Source organism: Akebia trifoliata, unplaced genomic scaffold, assembly GCF_017979445.1.
Source record: "Akebia trifoliata isolate Shusen 1 unplaced genomic scaffold, ASM1797944v1 Contig01401_ERROPOS500000, whole genome shotgun sequence".
NCBI classification, from domain to species: Eukaryota; Viridiplantae; Streptophyta; class Magnoliopsida; order Ranunculales; family Lardizabalaceae; genus Akebia; species Akebia trifoliata.
In genome coordinates, this window is record NW_028237691.1 from 383,647 (window position 1) to 405,138 (window position 21,492).

Below are 21,492 nucleotides of genomic sequence, written 5' to 3' on the forward strand. Positions count from 1 at the left end.
TCATGATGTGGGGTATTGCTTTTTCAAGAATTTAGAGAAAACCAAATTATAGGGACGTGAGGAGGGAGATAAAGGTTGAGTCATTTTCCCCTTGTTCCCATTACAAAGATCCAACCTCACAAGTAATGGGGTAATTCCTTGGATTTTCTTACAAAACTTCAATAATGAACTTTTGGTTTAAATCTCTCATTCCAATAGTTTTAACTCCATTAACTTGCTGAAAAATAAATTACAAAGTAAAATCTAATAAATTCTTATCAAGAATAGAAGGATTAGAAGGAGGTAGAGAGAGATCTAATAATTCTTTGAGCTTGTGATATAAATTTGACAGAGTTACCTCTTACAATTTCTCTATTTTTTTTCTTTCTAATCCCCCTATTTATAAGCTCATATGAAGGATTAGTTACATAGGAAACTACAAAAAATGGGCTTTAAAACATAAAATACATTATGCCGATCGCTCCATACATGGCGGTTGTTCTAAACGAAGCAATCATTCTAGAGTGATTAAAAGCATGGTTTCTCGTGATTTCCTTGAAATTTCTTCGATTTTGCTTTGGAATTCTTCTATTTTGCTTGTATTTCTATCAATGATATAAAAATGTCTAATTTTTAGACACAAAACGTTGTGGGCAAAAAGCATTGTAACCCCCCCACCCCCAGATAAGATTGCTACTTGAAGGTGCAATTTCATATATTTCAAGACGTGGTAGCCAATACAGATGTTTTCTTATTAAATAATTGGGCAATCCTCCAACTGAAAGTTCCTAGATTTTGAAGAAGACCTAAAACGACTGGACTCGACCATATATGATCAATACGAGCATGTTTCCTCATTAGAGTTGAGTTCTCTTCAACCTGACAGGATTGATGTTGGAGCATTAGTATTGAAATGAGAAACCAAAATAGTTTTGTTTTGTTCTTTTTCTCTATGTTTTGTCGTCAGTGGGGCATCTTGGGTAATATCCTAATTGTTTAAAAGAGTCAAGTGATCACTATGGGTATTTATGTACACGTTATGGTTACAAGTTATTTGGATGGTTAAAACTAAAAGTAAATAGGTGGTCTACATCTATTTTCGAATAGAGTTTATTATAAACACATGTCTTTCAATTTGTGAAAGAGACTTTCGCTGAAAATTTTCTAATAGAAAGAAACCTTTCTTAAGCGTCTTCCCTTTGACCATTTAAGCGGCCTTGAGGCTTTCGGTTCTCACTGATTCTTCCATCTTTTCTCCCTTATTTTATTTCATTTTGATCTGTTATTAGCGACTTTCTTGGCTGATTTGGTTCTTAGCTACATGAGTTTCTTATAAACACTTCAATCAATCATTCTACAGTCAAAATCACAAAATCCTCATCGAGACCTTCATAGATGCAAAGAATATTACCCGAATGATGATTCAAGAAGAAGATAGAGAGCCAAACTGAAATTGATTTTGGTTAAGGAAGGGAGAATGAGTGGAAAAAGAACACTGAATGATGTTCCATTGCTTTGACGAAGAATAATAAATGGGTGCAAAGAGTAATTGTAAAAAGGTGAATGCAAAGAGAATTTCAAAATTTTGTGAGGATAGAGTAAGTAGCTGCAATCAGCATAAATGGTGATTGCAAGTAGAATGCCCCTTACTTTGTTTTTATTTGTACCAAATAAAAAGAACACTGAATGATATTCCATTGTTTTGATGAGGAATAACTGATGGGTCCAAAGAGTAACCGAAAGAAGGCAGATGGAAAGAGAATTTCAAAATTTTGAGACAATGCAAAAAAAAAAAGAGTAGGTAGGTGCAATGAGCATAAATTTCAAGTAAAATGCCCCTTAATTAAGAACATTGAATGTTGTTCCATTGTTTTGATTAAGGTTGGTAATGGATCGGTTCGGTACCAAGTCAGTATCAAATGGCTACCGATCCGAAAATGTTACACTATAATACACCTTCCAACTGAATCCGATCTGGTTAAGGTTTTAAGCAATCCAAAACCGATCCGATATTTAGGGAAAATCTAGGGTTTGGTTTCTATGAAATATTCATCATTCTCAACTCCAAATGCTTCAACACAACAATGGAGATCAGAATGTAGATCGAACTTCTGAAACGATCCACAAATGAAGATCAGAATATAAACAAATCAATCAAATGACGTGGGTTTCTAACAATTGATTCATGGGTTCTGTGTAGATCAATTTGGAAGATTTGCACAAAAATTTTGTGAAGTTCAATTTGGAAGATTTGTAGAAAATAAGGCTGTCAAAAGAGGCTTCATTAACGAGTACAGAATCTTTGGAATGAGTGTAATCTCCATAGTTTATTGTTTCAGATCTCTTGAAATTTCAACTTGTAATATTTTCTTAATTGTTTCAAAGAAGAGAGTACAGAATCTTTGGAATGAGTGTAATCTCCATAGTTTCTTGTTTCAGATCTCTTGAAATTTCAACTTGTAATATTTTGTTAATTGTTTCGAAGAAGAGGGAACAATTGACAGAGAGAAAGCGATGTGCGTGCACGCATGAGAGAGATCATACCTTTTTTTTATGGGTAAACTGGACTTGAACCCACGAACTCAAGGTTGCTTTGCAAGGTGTCAAACCAACCGAGCTATGGGTCTAAGCCAAGAGAGATCTCATACTTGTAGAGGGTTTTGGGGAAGATGATTGATTTTGTGGGATGTTGCAGATTTTCTTTTTATCGAACACAAAATATAAGGGTTTTGATGTTTTGTATATAAGGAAAGTAATCAGGTAGGACTTTTATCGGATAATCTGAACAGAAAAATATCAGATTTATTGTTTTCAACCCAAATCCAATCCGAAAACCAAAACTTTAGATCTGAATCCTGTTTTTTGGGATAGATACCAGGTCATAATCGGATCATTGCCGATGAAGAAATGAAAAAGAACACTTAATGATGTTCCATTTGTTTTGATGAAGAATAACATATGGGTGTAACCCCCAAGGGTTGGTGAGTGAGATGCCCAAGAAAAAAAAAAAGATGAGTGCAAAAAGTAACTGATAAAGGGGTATGCAAAGAGAATTTCACAATTTTGAGATGGTGCACAAAGAGTTGAGTGTAGATCATAAAAGGTTGTTGCAAGTAGAACACCCCCTAATTTTTCTTTTTATTTGAATTTTTAAAAAAAAAAAAAAAAAAAAAAACATATGATTTGTGATCAATCTTTCCATTTTTTTCAGGTATGATCAAAGATTCCACACACAAAAAAATGTGATTTTTATGTTTTAAGTATCACAAAGAACAACTTTCTTTAAAATGAGAAACAAGAAGTGTAGAGAAAGAGACCCTATATTTGAAAACCCTAATCATTCAACCCATCCCTAAAATGTTTCCCAAATTATATTCCATTATCTCCATAAATGAAAAATCGATACATTTCCTCTTTTATCACAAAAGAGCCATAACAATCAAACAGAAACACCCTCCACCTATAGAGCCCTCTCTGTTACCAAAAAACATAAATGGTTGTAGAAAGAAGAAAACTGAGTTTACCAACTAAATTGGTGAGCCCATTGTTCATCATAAGAAGTTGTTCTAACCCTCATTTAGGCTGAGGTAGACAGGAACAAACTACACACATACATACGAGAATTGTAAGCAGAGAGAATCATGGGAATCTCCATTTCTCACCTGCATAAACTGCTGAATCTCCCAGCTCTTCCTCAATCCGAAGTAGCTGTAAAGAACATTCAATTCGTTAGTTTCACATTTTTTTTTCTCCTTTCGGAATAATGTCTCAATTCCAGTAAGTTAAATCTAAGAGAGTGTTTTAATTATACCATTAGATTTTTTACTTTGATTTCTTAAGATGTTCCTATAAAAGTCAATAAAGAGAAATTTTTGGCATTTAAGATGACACAACAATTAATAGTGCTGAAAATTTCTTTGAAATAACAATCAGTACAAACTATATATAGTAAAGAATGGGAAATGGTAAGGCATTGATGACAATGATGATGAATGGGGAATATGATAGGGCATTGTCATTTTTGTTTAATATAAGATTTCTCCAAATGATTTTAGTTTTCCCAAGTAGCGGTGGTGGTGACTTGTGAATTGTAATTTACACCTTCTGATTCAGGTAGAATCATATACTCTATCAATGTGGTGAATGGAAAAGGTTTTCGAAAAAGAAGTGAATAACAGAAAAGCTGTCATATTTTGAGAGGCTTAAGATAATTCACAAGCCATCAATTTCTCATCGATTCCGAAACTGGTTCCAAAGTACATGGTGTTGATTTATTCTCACACAGCTTTACACTCTGTTCATCTTTACTCTTATAATGAGAGAAGGCCGAGTAGAAGTGGTTCCACACCAAAATTTGGATCTCACAAATGCCCCCACCTTTACAGTTAAATTTAATCTAATTAAGGACATTTTGGTATAAATAAATAAAAAAACAAGAAAATTGCAACCCACCATCCTATAATCAAGGTTGTTAGTTTTAAAATTACAAAAAAAAGGCTGTGAGGTCATTGAACTGCGCTTGGTCATTGAATATGAGTGGGATCAGTTGGTCTATCTCATCAACAGAGTAGATGCATTTTAGTTTGTAATTTTCAAAAAACTATTTAATCAGTATGTTAAATTACAAATAAGCCCTTTTGATACATGTGTATTTGCACATGCCACCTTTTAGAGTTAATAATGTGTTAGAACCAGTGAAGCACTCAATGAGAATGGTGGTTAATTTATGATACTTCCCCATAATTAAAAGATTATAGTAGGACCCAAAAACCTGTGGTCAGTAAAAGGTAGAAAACAGAACATAAGGAGAAGAAAGCAACTGAACCTGATTGTATTTAGCGAGACGCTCTCCACGGCAAGGTGCACCTGCCTTGATCTGGCCACTGGCCAAACCAACGGCTAAGTCAGCTATGAAGGAATCTTCAGTCTCCCCACATCTATGGGACATCACCACTCCCCAGTGAGCATCCTTTGCCAGCTTCACAGCTTCAATGGCCTCTGTGATAGTCCCTATCTGATTGACCTGTGTGCACCCCACTATTAAATATTACAACTTAAAGACCACATGTTGTAGAATGATAGTGAAATAAAGGTTTTCTGTCTTTCTTAAAAGGGGAAAAAAGAAAGAAGTAATCTCTTACATGGTTTGGAATCTCGTCCGAGACCAAGATGACTCACGGGTCTTCTATCTTTCTTAAGAAGGAAAAAAAGAAAGTAGCAATCTCTTATATGGTTTCAAATCTTGCCCAAGACCGAGATGACTTGGGCAAGTCATCTCAGTATTTTTTTTTTTTTTTTTTGATAAGAATAAAATTTTATTGATACGACAAGAAGTCCTCAAAAAGGAAAGCAACCAACAACAAAATCACTCGTTGATTACAATTTCCCATCTAAACATAAAGTCTTCAAAAAAGAACCCCTAAACTCCTTAAATTGCTTGCACCAAAAGAATAGTAAACCAAGAATATTGAAAATGATCTCATGCAAATGAACCTCCACCACATTGAAAGTACGCGCATTCCTGTATTTCTACAGACCCCAACAAATTGCAAAAGGAATTAACTTCCAAAGAATCCTCGACCTTCCACCAAAGGGAGATGGATCCCAACTGAAAAGAAGAGGGACAAACAAACCAGGAAGACACCAAGACACATTAAACAAGGAAAAGAAATGAGACCAAACCCAAAAAGTGACCTTACAATGAATGAGGACATGATCCACAAACTCACCATCAACTCCACATAAGCAACGATAATCAATCAAGAAAGAGACCTTTTCAGAAGATCAATTGTGGGGAGTTTGTTCAACGTTGCCAACCATAAGAAGATACTTTGGAAGGGGCCTTAGAATACCAAATGAAAGAAGAGGGGAAACATACCTCAAGGTTACCTTCGAGAACCAAGTAGAGAGAGTTAATCGAGAAACAGCCATCAGAACTAGCTTTCCAAATCCGACGATCCTCCCTATCCAAGATCTCACAACTCACCCCTCTCGTCTAGAATCAGAAAGGCAGAGATTGGCAACCTTTTCCTCAAGGATAAGGAGTACAAACCGGGAAACAAAGAATGTAAAGTATCACTACTCCACCGATCCTCCCAAAACAGAATACGATCCCCCCTTTCCACCTTATAACGAATGTGCTCACTCATTATAACACCCAACTTAGAAATCCCTCTCCACACGCCACACCCAAATGGCAATCTACTCGGGCTACTCTCCCAAACAAATGGATCTTCCCCGAACTTTGCGGCAACTAATTTCCTCCAAAGTTCCTCTTTTTCAACACCAAAGCACCAATTCCACTTCCCTAGCAACATTTCGTTCACAAACCTCAGCCTCCTAATCCTAAGACCACCCAACTTCCTCGAGCAGCAGACTACTTTCCAATTAACAAGATGAAACTTACGGTTACCACGCCTATCATTCCATAAGAAATCCCTGACCAAATTCAATCTTAGAAGGCAAGGTGAAAAGCGACAAGAAATGAATCGAAATACTAGATGAAGTGCTCCTAATCAACGTCAATTTCCCCCCTTTCGAAAGATACTTCGTTTTTCACGAGGCAAGCCTATTCCTAAACCCTATCCACTATCGATTCCCAAGGTGAAGAAGATTGGTAGGCCGCCCCCAAAGGAAGACCCAAATATGAGCAAGGAAAAAAATCAACCTAACAACCCATAAAATCGGGCCCAAGCTTCAATATCAGGAACATCATCAATAGCATAGATTTTACTCTTCCTCAAGTTAATAGGGAGGCCATACACCACCTCAAACAAGCTTTAACTTACCCTTAAGAAAGCACACCTGACTAGTGGCAGTATCCAAAAAAACCGTGTCATCAGCAAACTGAAGATGAGTAACTTTCGGCCCTATATCAGAAACTCCAAACCCAGACAAAGCACCCAAAGAAGTGGCACGAAGAAACATACTCCCCATGGACTCAACCACAATGTTAGATAGAAAGGGGAACAAGGGTCACCTTGTCTAAGGCCTCTAGTACTTCTAAAAAAACCGACCAGCCTCCCATTAACCAAAATGGAAAAGGAAGTTGAAGACAAACATTTCCTCATTCAACTAATCCACTTCTCACCGAAGCCTGTGCGGTGTAACAAGTACAAAAGGAAATTCTAGTTAACATGATCATAAGCCTTTTCTATATCCACTTTCCACACAATCCCCGCTTTGCCAAACTTCCTCCTAGAGTCTATACACTCATTAACCGCCAGAACGCCGTCCAGGATTTGTCTCCCTTTGATAAAAGCCCCTTGATCCTTGCCAATAATCTTTGAGATAATCAATTTCAATCTCAGGGCGAAGACATTTGACAAGATCTTATATGCTGAGGAAACCAGACTAATCGGCCTAAAATCCCTTAACTCTTCCGCCCCTTCAACTTTAGGAATTAACGTTATAAAGGTGGAGTAGGACCCATGGTCAAAGAAACACTCCTCATAAAAATCTCCAAAAACCGACATCAAGTCTTCTTAACCACATCCCAGCAAAACTTATAATTTTGAAAATCTTGTCCGAGTCAGTAAAACTCAGCTGAATCAACTAGGATTTTGTGTATTTAAAAAAAAAAATCATTTTTAGAATTTTAATAATATCATCTAAATAAAATATGATTTCATTATTAAACATCATTTAATCTCAACCTTATTTGTTAAAAAAAACTATATACTTAAAAAAAATATAATTATTTTTATATGAATAAATAATTATAAACCAAGTTAACTAGTTTATCTCATTCGAGAAAACTAGGTCTTGTCCATGAACAAGACGAGACATCAAAGTGAGATTTAAAACCATGATCTCTTAGAGATTTCAGCATGGGATCAAAAAGGCTGCTGCAAATGGAGTTATATGTATTTTAAGGGGAAAAAAAAAAATAGATACTTCCTCGAGTATTCCAGTAAAGAAAAGATAATTTCCTTTTCCTGTATGTTAAGATTTATCTAACTTTAAAGCCCCAATAACAGTATCATATTCAACCATGAAAAAGGAATGCATTTATATGTAGTAATGGAAAAAAGATTAAAATTTTGCAACAAAATGATAATTTCAAAATAAATTATTTTGATAAGTACAATATCAGATAATCAAATTGACAGGAAAAAAAAGGTTTCAGAAGTCTTCCAAATATCGATTACCTTGAGAAGAAGTGCATTGCAGGTGATCTCGTCAATTGCTTTCTTAATACGTTTTGGATTTGACGTCAACAAGTCATCTCCTACAACCTGCAAATCAATTGTCATTAAGGGTCCTTGTTTTAAAATGAAAGATCATGGAAGAACTGATAAATACAAAGGACATGATTTGGTAACGACCCAACCGAATATCTTGATAACCAGAATCTGGACCCGACATTTGATGGGTCCAACAAATGCTCAGTTAATCCAAAGTTCAATAAAACTGGATTTCCTAACCACCAAATGTTCAGACTTAATTATGTAAAAGTTTGCCATATATTCCAAACCATCCAGATGAGGCATCAAATGGTGGCTCTTAATCCGTCTGAATGGGTGCTTGGACATTAGGGCTGTCAAGGGGTTTGGTCCGGATTGGATCGGGGTTGATTTGGCACTGATCCAATAAGGATCGGATCTGGGACTGATCTGATAAGAATCGGATCGGGTCCTTATCAGAACTCAATATTACAATTCAGATCCGATTCATTAACAATCAGATCAGGTCCAGATAGGGCCAAACCCAAAAAAAATCTAAATAAACTTCACACATCTCAACATATATATAATATAATTTATATCTTTCTAATATATATTATCGGATAGGGACATGGTTGATCCAGATCTGATCCAATAAGATATCAGATCGGATCCTGATTGGAATCCAAAACATTGATCCAGACCCTTTAGTTATTGGATCATATCGGATTTCAGGTCTGATATAAACCATTGACAGCCCTACTGGACATGGCAATGTTGGATCTTTATGTAAGTTGATTGTGTGATCACCCTCATACACAACAGTCCTCATAAACAAAAGAATGACATACCTGACAAATCTCAAGACTGGTAAATAACTTGGTATGGTCCCAATCATCCTTGTCAAATGGCTCCTCAATTGATACAATTGGATAATCTGGCAGAAACCAAAAAAAAAAAAAAAAGCATATGTCAAGAGATTAAAAGTATATTATCTGGTTACACGAACTGATGAAAAATGTGTAAAGATGGCATTATGTACCTTTACAAAGTTGCGTGTACAGCTCAACCATATCTTCTCCGGTCTTAAAATTCTGCTCTGACTTATTTGGTGATTTGAAGTCTAAATTATACTTGGTTCCTAAATCACGAAACGGCAGAAAATCAACTATTAATATGCTAATATACACACTTGGTAACAAACAAAACCCCCAACTCAACCTGATGAATGCATAGTGTATGTGCACAAGTACCAATTATATTAAGAAATTATCAAAAAAGGGTTGATATTTTAATTAATAAGCAAAAAAAGGAGTAATTTTTTAAAAATTACAAAAAACAATTTAACACTTTGGACTGTCCAACGTTTTATGCCTTCGCATCATTTTAGATGCCAAAAATGTCCATGCTTATCTGTAAGGCTGGACAGTCCAGCGTTCAACTAAGAGCCTCCTTTACACGTTTAAACATTGAAGTGTCAAAACCACATAATATGTTGAGTAAGATTTCAAATGTTACTAAGGGTCATCAAGCTCACCTTGTGGCATCCAAAAACGTGATCCAATGCCACAGGTATGCAGAGGAAAAAATTCTAGGAACTTTATAAAAGAAAAAAAAAAAACTTTAAAAAGGCTATTTTTCACTGTAAATTTTAATTTTAAATTTTGGAATTGGGTGGGAGTTTGATAGCCGTCCATTTTCAAAACCTTGGATCAAACCCAAAAAAATCTAGAAGGTTGTGGCATTGGATTGCCAATTTGGTAATCCATTTGAGCTCAACCACCCTTAGTAAGATTTGAAATCATAGTAAGGAAAGAGCTTCTCTTTGTTATCAGCAGAAATATATAAAAAACGTGAAACATCACATTCTCACCTGAACTTAAAGAAGAGTTCCGTCTACTTTTTAATTTCTAACTTTCTTTTATACTTTTTAATTCATTTCAATCTAACATGCAAGCTACTGGTTATCGTAATTGTATAAAATGTTGAACTGTCCAACGACTTAGATAGGCATGGGCATTTAGGGTATCTAAACAGATATGAAGGCAGGACAGCCCAGAGATTTCGAAAAACGTTGAACACTCCAACATTTTAAACTGTTCTTTGTAATTTTTTAGAAGTTATTATGTTTAGCAAAATAATCAGAAAATAAACCCTTGTTTTTATAATTTTCACTTCTATAATTATGACTTTCAATATTGTCATATGCTGAAACTGAAACAAATTCCTCGGATTTACCCGCTTGTGCAATAGTTCAGAAGCAAGATGAACCTATGTTTTATGGTGCTAAATTAAATTAAATAATTATAAAAGCGGCTACAATTGCAGGAACATTTTGCAGAAAAGAATTCATCATCACCTATGCAGAAATCAGTAGCAGCAACATCCATTGCTATCTTAATTCTATCATTATATCCTGTTCTGTCAATCGCCTCCATCACAAGATCCAAGCCTTCATTGAAACTGCAAATGGAATATGGTATCAGAAACTAAATGCAAGGCCATTTAATTGCTTTTTTAAACATCACAGAGTTATAATATTGAAGCAAGCACATGCCTGGAAATATTTGGAGCAAATCCACCTTCTTCACCAACATTGCATCCATTTGCACCATATTTTTCAGAAATAACAGCCTGCCCGTATTGAGACAAAAATACCGGATGCAGGAAGGTGTTAAGAGTAACAGAAACATAGCACCTCAGAAGAAGAAAGATAGCCATTACATTATTGCAGCATTTACTTCATTAATATAAGAATCACTCATGTATCACACGGACGTACACATACGGAATGCGTGTTAGACACATGAATCAGTAGACCCACTGATGTAGGAAAACCTAGATCTGCTCAATTCTGAGGTAGTTCTACTTTGGGAAGGCTGGTAGAAACAGTATTTAAGTGGTGATGAAGAAAAAAATATTATTGAAAGAATTTTTTTTCTGATAAAAAGGGTTTCCAAATACCCAATTGGCTATATGTTGAAATTTAAAAACACAGTTTTCCAATTACAGGGTATTTGGTTAGGAGTTGGATTAGGGTTAAAAAGAAGAGGAAAGGAATAAAAGTTGAGGAAAAGGGATTTCAAGAAGTCAAGATTCAAGGATTTAAGAATTCAAGAATTAAGAAAATCAAGAACAAAGAGGAGAAAAAGAAAATCAAGAAAATAGATATAAGATTAAAAGAAAAAGAAAAGAGAAGGATAAAACCTTGCGCTCATAGAAGCTACACTGAGATGAATCAAGGACTGGGTTTCATTGAGGATGATACTGTCGCCAAAATCAACCCATTCCAATATTTCTAGCATCGAAGAATTGATTCAACTTATGGTGCACGCATGTGTGCATAGCAGCATTGACATAAACACTCCTATCCATGGTTTTAGAAATCATCCAAGACAGAGATGACTTGGGCACGTTCATCTTGGTCTTGGAGGCAACCGAGCGAGATAGTCAACATGAATAGCACATCACATTGACTTGTCTGAGACACAAGATGGCTCGTCTGATATTTCTCTCATCCATTTCTCAACAAACCCAAAGATTTTTTTTTATAAGTATAAAAAATTTATTAATGAAAAAAAGAAAAGCCAGGCCAAGATGGCCTCTACATAAACAAAGAAGAAAAAAAAGGCAAAAAAAAAAAAGAAACAAAACAACCAACAAGCTGGACCCAAAAGAACTACTCATTACAAAGTTCATTCCATTTGAAAACAAAATCTTCAAAGAAGACTGCCAAAATCTTTGTTCAGTCTACTTCACCAGAATAGTAATCCCAAAATCTCCAAGGTGACCTCATGCAGATTCTTTTCCTCTCCCTGAAAAACCCTTCTACTCCTCTCTTTCCAAATCCCCCAGTACATCGCAAATGGGAGGACAGCCCACAAGAACCTCTTCCATTTGGAGAACATGTTCATCGACCAAGCAAGAAAGAAAGAGATGATAGAGTTGAGGAACACCCAATCGAATCTAAAAAGATGGAGAAAATAAGACCAAATGAGAGTTGAGAATGGGCAATAAAGCAAGATGTGATTCCCACTCTCTCCATTTGTTTTACTAAGAAAGCAAGAATTTGGAGTTGAGAAGCCTCACTTGATCTAATTGTCCAAAGTCAAGATTTTGCCCAATGAAGCTGACCAAATGAAGAAAGCTACTTTGGAAGGGACGGTGGCGACCAAATTGCTTTGGTCGAGAAAGAAGAGCCAGAGGGAGGTAATAAAGTGTTGTAGAAGGAGCGTACAGAAAACCAGTGACAAAAACTCAAGTCCCAAAGACGATCATTCCCATTGTGAATCAGACAGTCACGAACCGTGGAATTCTTTATCCACAAGATAGCATAGAGGGCAAGGAATTGAAAAGAGAATCAAGTCACCACACCACCAGTCTTCTCAAAATCTCAATCTATCACCCCTACCCACCTTAAATCTAATCCCTTCATTGAACTCCTTATTCACCTTGAGAAGTCCTTTTCACAATGACAAACAGCAATTAAAATCTTTGCTGACCATCTGAATTTCTTCATTATCTCTCATCATCTTCTTCAGATTCAATCAAATATCATTCAATATCCTTCCTCTTTAAAGATCAATCTATAACTTAACTCATAACTTTAGAACCCTAGAATTTTGTTTCAAATCTCAAGAGGCAGGGCTCCAAGTGAATACACATGGCTTCAATATCATCAAACCCTAGAATTTGGAAGTTGAAATGAGAGAACTCACTCAAAAGAACAAAATAATAATAATAATAATAATAATAATAATAATAATAATGTTAAGCATGAGGTCTCAATATGAAGCAAAATGTCCTCAACGATCATTAAACCCTAGAATGTTTCAATCACAAAAAGAGGATCTAAATGGGTGCTGACTGTAAATGTGCTGAGAAACAAGAGCAGGGAGAGATCTAATTTCTCCATGATCTAATTACACCAGTTGCAGGCTGTTTTGACTAAGGCCCTGATTTCATGGTGGATATTCATCTGCCATGTAAATGAATGCATGTAATTTGTACAAGAACTCATAGATGAGCACCTTGATGCAAAGGCCCACAACATACAGGATGGCTGGATACATGGATCCACTAGCACACACATCACAATATTCAGTTCAGTAACAAAGTTGCATTCGTCCAAATTTTCAAAGAGACCCAAAAAGCCAAAACCACCTTTCTTTTTTTTCCCATAAAGTAACTTCTTAGGGGAGATTTAGCATCACTGGAAACCAAAGTAGCAGCAATCGGTTGAGGTCATGCGCATTTGGTAACCATGCAATGGCAACTTTTGGGTAAAGCATAGTCACCAAATTCTCCAACTTATAGAAAAAGTCGGGATTAAATCATGACTTTTTCCTTAACTGATTTAATCACAATTTTTTCAATAAATTGGTTTACAAAGTATGTGATTAAATCCCAAACTTTGCGATTAAATCGGATTAAAACGAAAGATGAATTGAAGAACTAGTGAGAGTAGATGAAAATGATGGTGACCATTTCATTAATGAGAATGCAAATGAGGATGACATTGAACATTTTTATATTTTGAATAATATAAACCTTGAATGTGTTGCGGACTTGTGGTTACTAGTGAAGGATGCAAGGATAATATATGTATGGAGGTTGGGTGATTTAATATTGTGGTTTAATATGAGAACACCACCTAGTACGAACAATTACAGACTTAAGCCTAGCCTGATTTCTTTACGATTTTTTTTTTATGATTTTTTTCCCAATTTTACAGAATTTTTCCTTCCAACTTATTCCTGAATCCCAACTTGGTGATTGTGGGGTAAAGAGCCCCTGGAAATTGTAGGGTAATGAACACATAAGAAAACCAGTTAAACATGCCTCTACGCTTGTTGATCATTAGTTTTCTGAGACAGACCAAATATTAGTAACAAACGAATATAGCTTTATATAGACTTCACGAGACTCTAATGCATTAATCCCAGGAGAAAAAACTGTTAAACATGGCTTTGTGGTTGTTAGGACCCAACTAACCTAGATTGTGCATTACGAAACAGACCATTATTTTTCTGAAACATACTTAACACATGAATGGTGACATCTTCATACAGATTTCTGGTAACTTCAATGACGTTAAGCCAGGCCAAAGGTGATTTTATCTCTCCTGAGATACATGGAGGACCCTCACTAAAGTCCAACATTTTTTTTTTTTTGGAGTAAAAGTTCAACCTTTCAAAAAGATAGAACAGAAACGTCACCATGAAATTTGCAATTAACTTAGTCTTCAAAATACAACAACAATTCAGAATGATTAGGTTTTTGGAGGGAGAGGAATGTAAGAGTTCTTTATGGAAAGGAGCAAACTAGTCATGATCTGTCCCTGTCGGTTATTGGGCTTTTATTTTTTTGGTGCAAGTGTAGAATTCAAAGGAGTCTTCTTTGAGGACTTCTTGTTTAGGTGGGATAGAGTGTGCAACATCTCAAGCTTGTAATATAGTTTGTTCTTTCTCTTTGGGTTGGTCATCTCGACCTTTACTTTTTTCTTGAATAAAATTCTCTTTACTTATCAAAAACAAATTCAGAATGATTAACTTAATCTACAAAATGATGAACTTAATTTTGGAAATGACTCGCAATTTTATTAACAGAAGCCCAGAAGTCTAGAACCACCAAGAACACATTATACAATAACATTTAGTGAATGTGTCATTGTGGAATGAGTTCTATATACCAATGCAACAAGAAAAGTTACATAAATGGCTCTTCTAGAAAAAGTGACCCCACGGACACAACAATCTAGAATGAAACAAAAAGGGTTTTAATGGTAAAATTTCTGTAAAGATTCTATTTATAATGCAACCACAAGCCAAACCCAGATCATTCTACTATTTGCTACAGAATATTGTGCAATAACTAGTTTAAGGTGTTTTCCACCTCAGAAACATATAAGATCAGCATCAATTTCTCTATCACAACTACTACAATGATAAAAGACAGAAGATAAAACAATAATGAGAGAAAATTTCACATAAATGAAACAACCTTTAGGTGATGATAGGTCTCTGAGCCCATCTGCATTGCCTCTTCAAATGTGTTTGCTCCAACAGGAAGAATCATAATTTCCTGGTTTATCAATTGTCAATCTGAATTCAAGTGAATTTATATAATAATACTAACGTAAAAAAATCTTAACATTGGTGAAAGCTGAAACAAGAATTCTATTTTATATTCTAAGAGTTCCTAGTAATTTAATGCTCACTTTCTCACAATAAAAAAGAAATCACAGAAAAATTGAAGATAAATAAACAAACAATATCAGGCAAGTTAGAGTTAATTCTTTTTAACACCGAGAGAGTACTGTGGGAGATTGTATTAAAGGAAGGTAGGATTATCAATCATGATAACCAAACCATTATTTGAAAATATTAATGTTCCAATTTCCCATTGCTCTCCAAATAGAGGAAAACAACGTTGCATGGACTCTTCTACATGGGTGATGTGTCGCATTAGAAAAACTTAGCAGACTCTAGTGTACTTCTTTCTTTCTTATTTCAAGATATTGATTAGCATTTATTGTAGATTACAAATTTTACCAATTCCAATTGAAAATTTCTTTGTAGCAAATAGACCATTAAATACATTGTTGCTAGCTACAGGTTTGTGACACACATCAAAGGACATTCCCTCATATAGTCCATCTCAATTCTTCTCAAAAAAAAAATTATATATATTATTATCCCTGTTAAAATAAAACATAAGTACTTCATTCTAAGTAACTTCAAAATATTACACCATCCCCAAAAAATCTGTCACCCATACCCATATCCATGCAACACAGATTAAATGAACATTTTTTTTATCCATCACCCATTCCTAATATCTCTATTTTCTTGCCCAAAAGCTTTCTATCCAAACTGCAACCCCATATAAAACTAATCTAAATACCCTAAACCCTCCATTAAGCCACTTTCATCTTTTTTGTTGGAGATAATACTGTTGAATTTATTTTTGGAATGTTCATATAATACATTTATTACAAAACTTTGCATATATTACTTCAAAATATGGCCAATTGGGATTGTTGAACATTCACAACAGCCAATAATATGTCTTTTAGATTAAAATTAACTCTTGAAATCCTTGAAAGGGTCAAGAGAATTCAAATTGGTTATTGGATTATGACCTAGATAAGTGGAATTACAGAATAATCATTCGAATTCCTCTTCCCAGATATCTTTAACTTCTGGTAATATTAGTTTTTTTATGATTTTCCTTGTTCTTGGTAATTAATTCTGATCCTAGACTCCTCATTTTAGGTTAGTTGCTTGGTCTTGCATTAAGTTCTCTTCATTTCTTAATGACTATAGTTCAGAATCAAGTATGTATGAGAAATTCAAACTATAATCTACATTACGTTTAAATACTAGCATAGAATATTGCTTAAGTTGTTACAGCATATATCTCATCCAAAAGCAAATTATGTATTCAAAATCTTTTTTAGAATTTCAAAAAGAGAATCAGCTATCATTGATAAGTGTTTGACTTGAACGTGACTATTGCACCCAAAAGGAAAGAAAGAAGTAAGGGGAAAAAAGGTCTGAGACATGACTATCTATAAATAGAAGATTAACCAATCACTAAGATTTGTAACCTGAATCTATATGGGGCATACTTGGACAGACAAATTATTCCCAGCGTGTTTTCCACCACTTATTAGTGTGAAGGCAGGGACAGGAAGAACCAAGCTCGTTTTACCAGAAAGTTCAGCAATATACTTGCAAAGAGGAACCTGGAATCAACAAGAAGGAACATTATTACACGGAATCTGGAAAGAATAACTTTGCAACCATCTAATAGAAGAAATATGAGAAATAGTTTGGATGCAAATTGATTAATCATGCCTCCTTTTCAGCAGCGCCAGCTTTGCAAGCAGCAACAGACACGGCCAGTATAGCGTTTGCTCCAAGTTCACTCTGCAAAAGGATATAAACCAGATGTAATGCTTCAGAAGTTGTAACAGGTATCACAATAGCAACTTTTTTAAAAAGGAATATAGCTTTTTGTGAAACACTTTCCTTACTAACTTAGTAAGATTTTAAGCCTTATTAAGGATATAAACCAGATGTAATGCTTCACAAGTTGTAACAGGTATCAAAATAGTAACTTTTTTAAAAAGGAATATAGCTTTTTGTGAAACACTTTCCTTACTAACTTAGTAAGATTTTAAGCCTTATTAAGGGTCATTTTGCTCAAATGGATTACAACATTAGTAATCCATGTACCCAACAACAACCCTCTAAATTTCACTGAAAAGCTCATATCCAAAAAATGCAAAAAATGGGCTTGATCTAAGGTTTTGAAAATGGACAGCTGCCAAACTTCCACCTAAATCCCAAATTTAAAATTAGAATTCAATGGTGAAAAATAACTTTTTTTAAATTTTTTTCTTTCAAAGTTCATAGAGTTTTGTCTTCTACAACCCTGAAGCATCAGATCACGTTTTTCGATGCCACAAAGTGAGCCCAAGGACCCTTGGTAAGGGTGAAATCCTTACTAACTTAGTGATGGTAGTCAAAATCTAGCTTTTTCTTTGAACCCAGACCAATTTTCCCATCAATCAGTTAAGAGTGGAAAATCTTCAAAAAGTAACAAAGTAAAGAAGGACAAAGCGCTGGGATGACTCAGCAATGAACAGCCATCACTTTTACAGTATAATTTGGATCTTGCTTATACTGACACTGATATCTTTTCAATTACTTCAAGGATATTAGAACTTCAGAGTGCTTTTTGATCTTGGCCTTAGCAATTATATGCAGAAAAGAGATTATCCATAAACGAAATTATAACAGTCACAGCAACCAACATGTGATGAACAAAACATTATGAACTAATTATAGAACAAGCAAATAAGTAACCAGCCAACAAAGATCCCAAACGTGACTAAGAGTCCATGTGCATTTTTATTTTATTTTGAAAAAAAAAAGATCTCATTTCCCCCTTCCAGCAAATCAAAAAATAATGCAATGAACTGTAAGTAATTTTACAAATTCCAACAAGGCCATCTAGTCATCAATTAGTTCTGATTGTGAAATAAAATAAAGATGGAGCAACCACTGTTTAAGCACTACTGGTTCCTTCATAATCAAACTCACTGTTCTATCCGTAATCTCAAAAATCATATTGAAAGCTGTGCCACCTCAGTCATTTTGGCCTACCGGGTCATCATTCATTGCTTGTCATGCCTGATTCGACCTTTGTGATCCATGTAGGGCCCAACAGATAAAGTCATCCTGAAGCTCTTTCCATCCTCCATGGTAGTTGTGGGAAAGTTTTGATTCTATGACAATAATTACAAATACAGGGGACAATCAAAACCAGTTGAATCGATCTCAGGTCCTTTGACTTCTTTGGACGGCCAAACTTAACGTTGGAGAAGTTGAACAGATCCCGGGGTATCAGGTTTTCAAATTTACCCTTCTCAATTGAATATAGCTGTTAGACGGTGTTAGTTCAGGCAGATGAAAAGGTCTTTGAACCAAAGCGTAACTGGATGAAAAACACTAAAGGGAGATTGTTGTATGTGAGAGAGGATGTCGGGGGGTGGTGTCCATGGCTTAAGAGTCAATTTCTTGTATATTTCTTAGCCTTTTTTTCTTATGAGTAGAGAAATTGGTTTTGTATTCAGATATGGAAAATCACAAAGCGTCTACATAATAGACAATTTGGACCAAGCGTGTAAAATAATGGATGAATTTATAAATGTTCATTAATGTTACAACACCGTCTAATGAGATCTCTTTCGGGCTAAAGTACAAAAGTAAATGATCTCAAACTAGTTAAGAGCCAAAATCATGACATATGTTCTTTCCAAGAATATAAAAAATCTACCTAAATACAACTGTTTAGTTCTCAGTATCAAAGTAGGAGTGCACATATAAAATGCCTTAGTAAGTCACTTTATTCGGGAACAGAACTCTCACCTTATTTTCAGTTTTGTCCAAGTCTATCATGGCATGATCAATTTGTGACTGAAGTGTTGGATCCATACCAATCAATGCATTGGAGATCTTCTCATTGATATTCTTAACAGCTCTGGAAACACCCTTTCCAAGATATTTTCCCTTGTCTCCATCACGCAATTCAACGGCCTCATACCTGAGATTAGTTATAAAAGAAAAGAAGTTGATACTAAAGGTAAAGAGATAATACTTTTTGGTTGATCAAGATATACACAAGAACAAGAACCACAATCAAACCCTATTGAATATTACAGCATCTCCCCCTAAAGCCAAAGTTACATCCTAGTTTCTGTGTCTCTATAGATATCTTGATAAAAATAGAAAATTAGAGTATAAACCACAACCTTAATCTAACACGAAAAAGATATTCAATGAGTGAAACAATGCCTCTTATTTCCACAGTTTTTCTACTTTCTTCTTTCTGATTAACTTCTTACTGATACCACATGAAACAGTTTCTGTTTGAATTAATATTTCAAGACTATCGAGATCGAAGAAAAATTAATAGGTGAACAAGAAAAGTAATATCATCCACCAATATCTCTTAGGAAAAAAAAAATCCTTTGGACGTTAACCCCATTCTCCATGTGTTGGGAAATCTGAACGGAGCGGAATTATTGATAACTGAACAAGAAGTCCTCGAAGAGAAAACAACAAGCAAGAGAACAAAGAAGACAAGCAATGATCACTCCCCAATTACATTCTCCCATCTAAACAGAAAATCCTCAAAAAAGAAGCCACTAAACTCCTTGAAATGCTTACATCCACCTTGATACATCCCTTTCTCCCTTTCAAGTGATAAAATTATATTTATATTTATTAAAGAAAGATCAAATGTTTTCAAACTGTGAATAAAGATTTTCGGGGTCTGATATATAGCCACAGAAAAGAACTGTAGTATGAAACATTATGAGCAGTCACAAAATTTTCCGAATTTTTCCAAAAGGGTGTAAAATTCTCCAAATATGGGATTAACTCATTAAATCAGTAAATCAACAAATTAATTGATCGTTTATCAATCAATCATCAAATAGGATAAAAAATTTACCTTTAGACCTCAACATTTTCTCTCCTTCAAATTCCAAAAACAAATATAGGATTTTTAGGGGGTTAAAAATGAAAAAATTTGGAAAGAAACCCAAAAAAAATTTATGAAAATCCCACATTTTTTAAGATATTTTCCCAGTCTTATCCAAATTTAACCAATTTGAACCCCTGAACTTGGTTACCGTGATTACAAGAACTCAACTTCATATCATAATTAGCAAAGTTGATTCAGAATAAAAGTTTTCCGACTCAGTAGCTCTTACATTCTGCAACAAATAACAAGAAAACAACAACGTTAAGGAAGATTATCCTACATTCCGGTAGATACCCCACTGGGAACCGCAGCTCGAAACATCCCTTTATTCGTAAAAAGGTCGACCTCCACAGTAGGCAACCCTCTGCTGTCTAGAATCTGCCTTGCTTTAATCTTTGTGATCACACAACGGACCGATTTCTTCATATGGTTCGACTGAAATTTTCCAAAAATACACACAAGTCCAAATAAAATTCGCCCAAAGAAACAAAAAATTAAGAATTGTAAAAGATCAGGAAAAAACTCACTATGAACAATACGGGATCAGGAGCCTTAGCCCTAACGGCCGCATTGACGGCGTCTTCGATTTTACGAGAAAGCAAATGCTTTTCCAGATATTCTTGCACAGACATTTCTACTTTCGTTTTTCACAAATCTGGGGAAATTTGTACTCCTGAACTTTGAACTGGAATAAAATATATATATATAAAAAAAAAAAATCAGCTTTGCTTCTTCTCCAATGGTAAATCTGATGAACTCGACTCTAGATCTTCGAAAGAAAGAGAAAATTTTGAAGAAACGCTTACTCTAACTAGCTTGAATCAGGAAATAGAAGAAATGTTCGTAAACCTAATTTGTGAAATCAAATAACCGATTAAACTGAAATCTGCAGAGATTTGTGCCCATGAAACTTGATTTCCTCAAGAATAGAAAACTGAGAATTTTTTGCCCTAGATACGTAGATCCGACGAATTATTCGCCCTTATTTTGTTTAAGAAAAAATTACTTAAATGGGTGCTGGCGGAGGGATTTCATTCTAAATAGGTGCTAAGTTTTGTCAGTAATTTGATGTTTACTTTTTATTTCTTATTAGTATCTCAACGTTTAGGGTTGTGAATGGGTGGGATCTGCTTCGATTCCTAAGGAGCTCTAGGACCATAACCATTATATTAGTTATTATCCGCTTCTTGTCGATTAAGATCCGATTTCAAAATAAATAGAATTAGAACTAATCATGGGTGCCCATTGGTTCGATTCCAAAAATCGAACCACTATTAAAAAAGTATTT

General features: G+C 34.9%; 1 protein-coding gene across 2 annotated transcripts; it reads right to left on the bottom strand.

Annotated features, from left to right (window-relative positions):
- Nucleotides 1-3,339: 3,339 nt before the first annotated feature.
- LOC147380438 (cytosolic enolase 3-like) lies at nucleotides 3,340-21,263 on the bottom strand. 2 transcript variants are annotated; one of them, XM_086431702.1, is made up of 14 exons: nucleotides 21,054-21,263; nucleotides 20,732-20,889; nucleotides 20,485-20,639; nucleotides 19,085-19,259; nucleotides 17,006-17,077; nucleotides 16,777-16,893; nucleotides 15,147-15,227; nucleotides 10,702-10,778; nucleotides 10,504-10,607; nucleotides 9,187-9,285; nucleotides 8,996-9,081; nucleotides 8,130-8,216; nucleotides 4,805-5,002; nucleotides 3,340-3,687 (listed from the first exon to the last, which is right to left on the bottom strand). In XM_086431702.1, the coding sequence occupies exons 2-14, from the start codon at nucleotides 20,834-20,836 to the stop codon at nucleotides 3,619-3,621; spliced, it is 1,425 nt and encodes a 474-aa protein (XP_086287828.1). In that variant the 5' UTR covers nucleotides 20,837-20,889; nucleotides 21,054-21,263; the 3' UTR covers nucleotides 3,340-3,618. The 2 variants fall into 2 exon arrangements, with proteins under 2 accessions (XP_086287828.1, XP_086287827.1); XM_086431701.1 differs by having other exon boundaries at nucleotides 21,011-21,263.
- Between the last annotated feature and the right edge of the window lie 229 nt (nucleotides 21,264-21,492).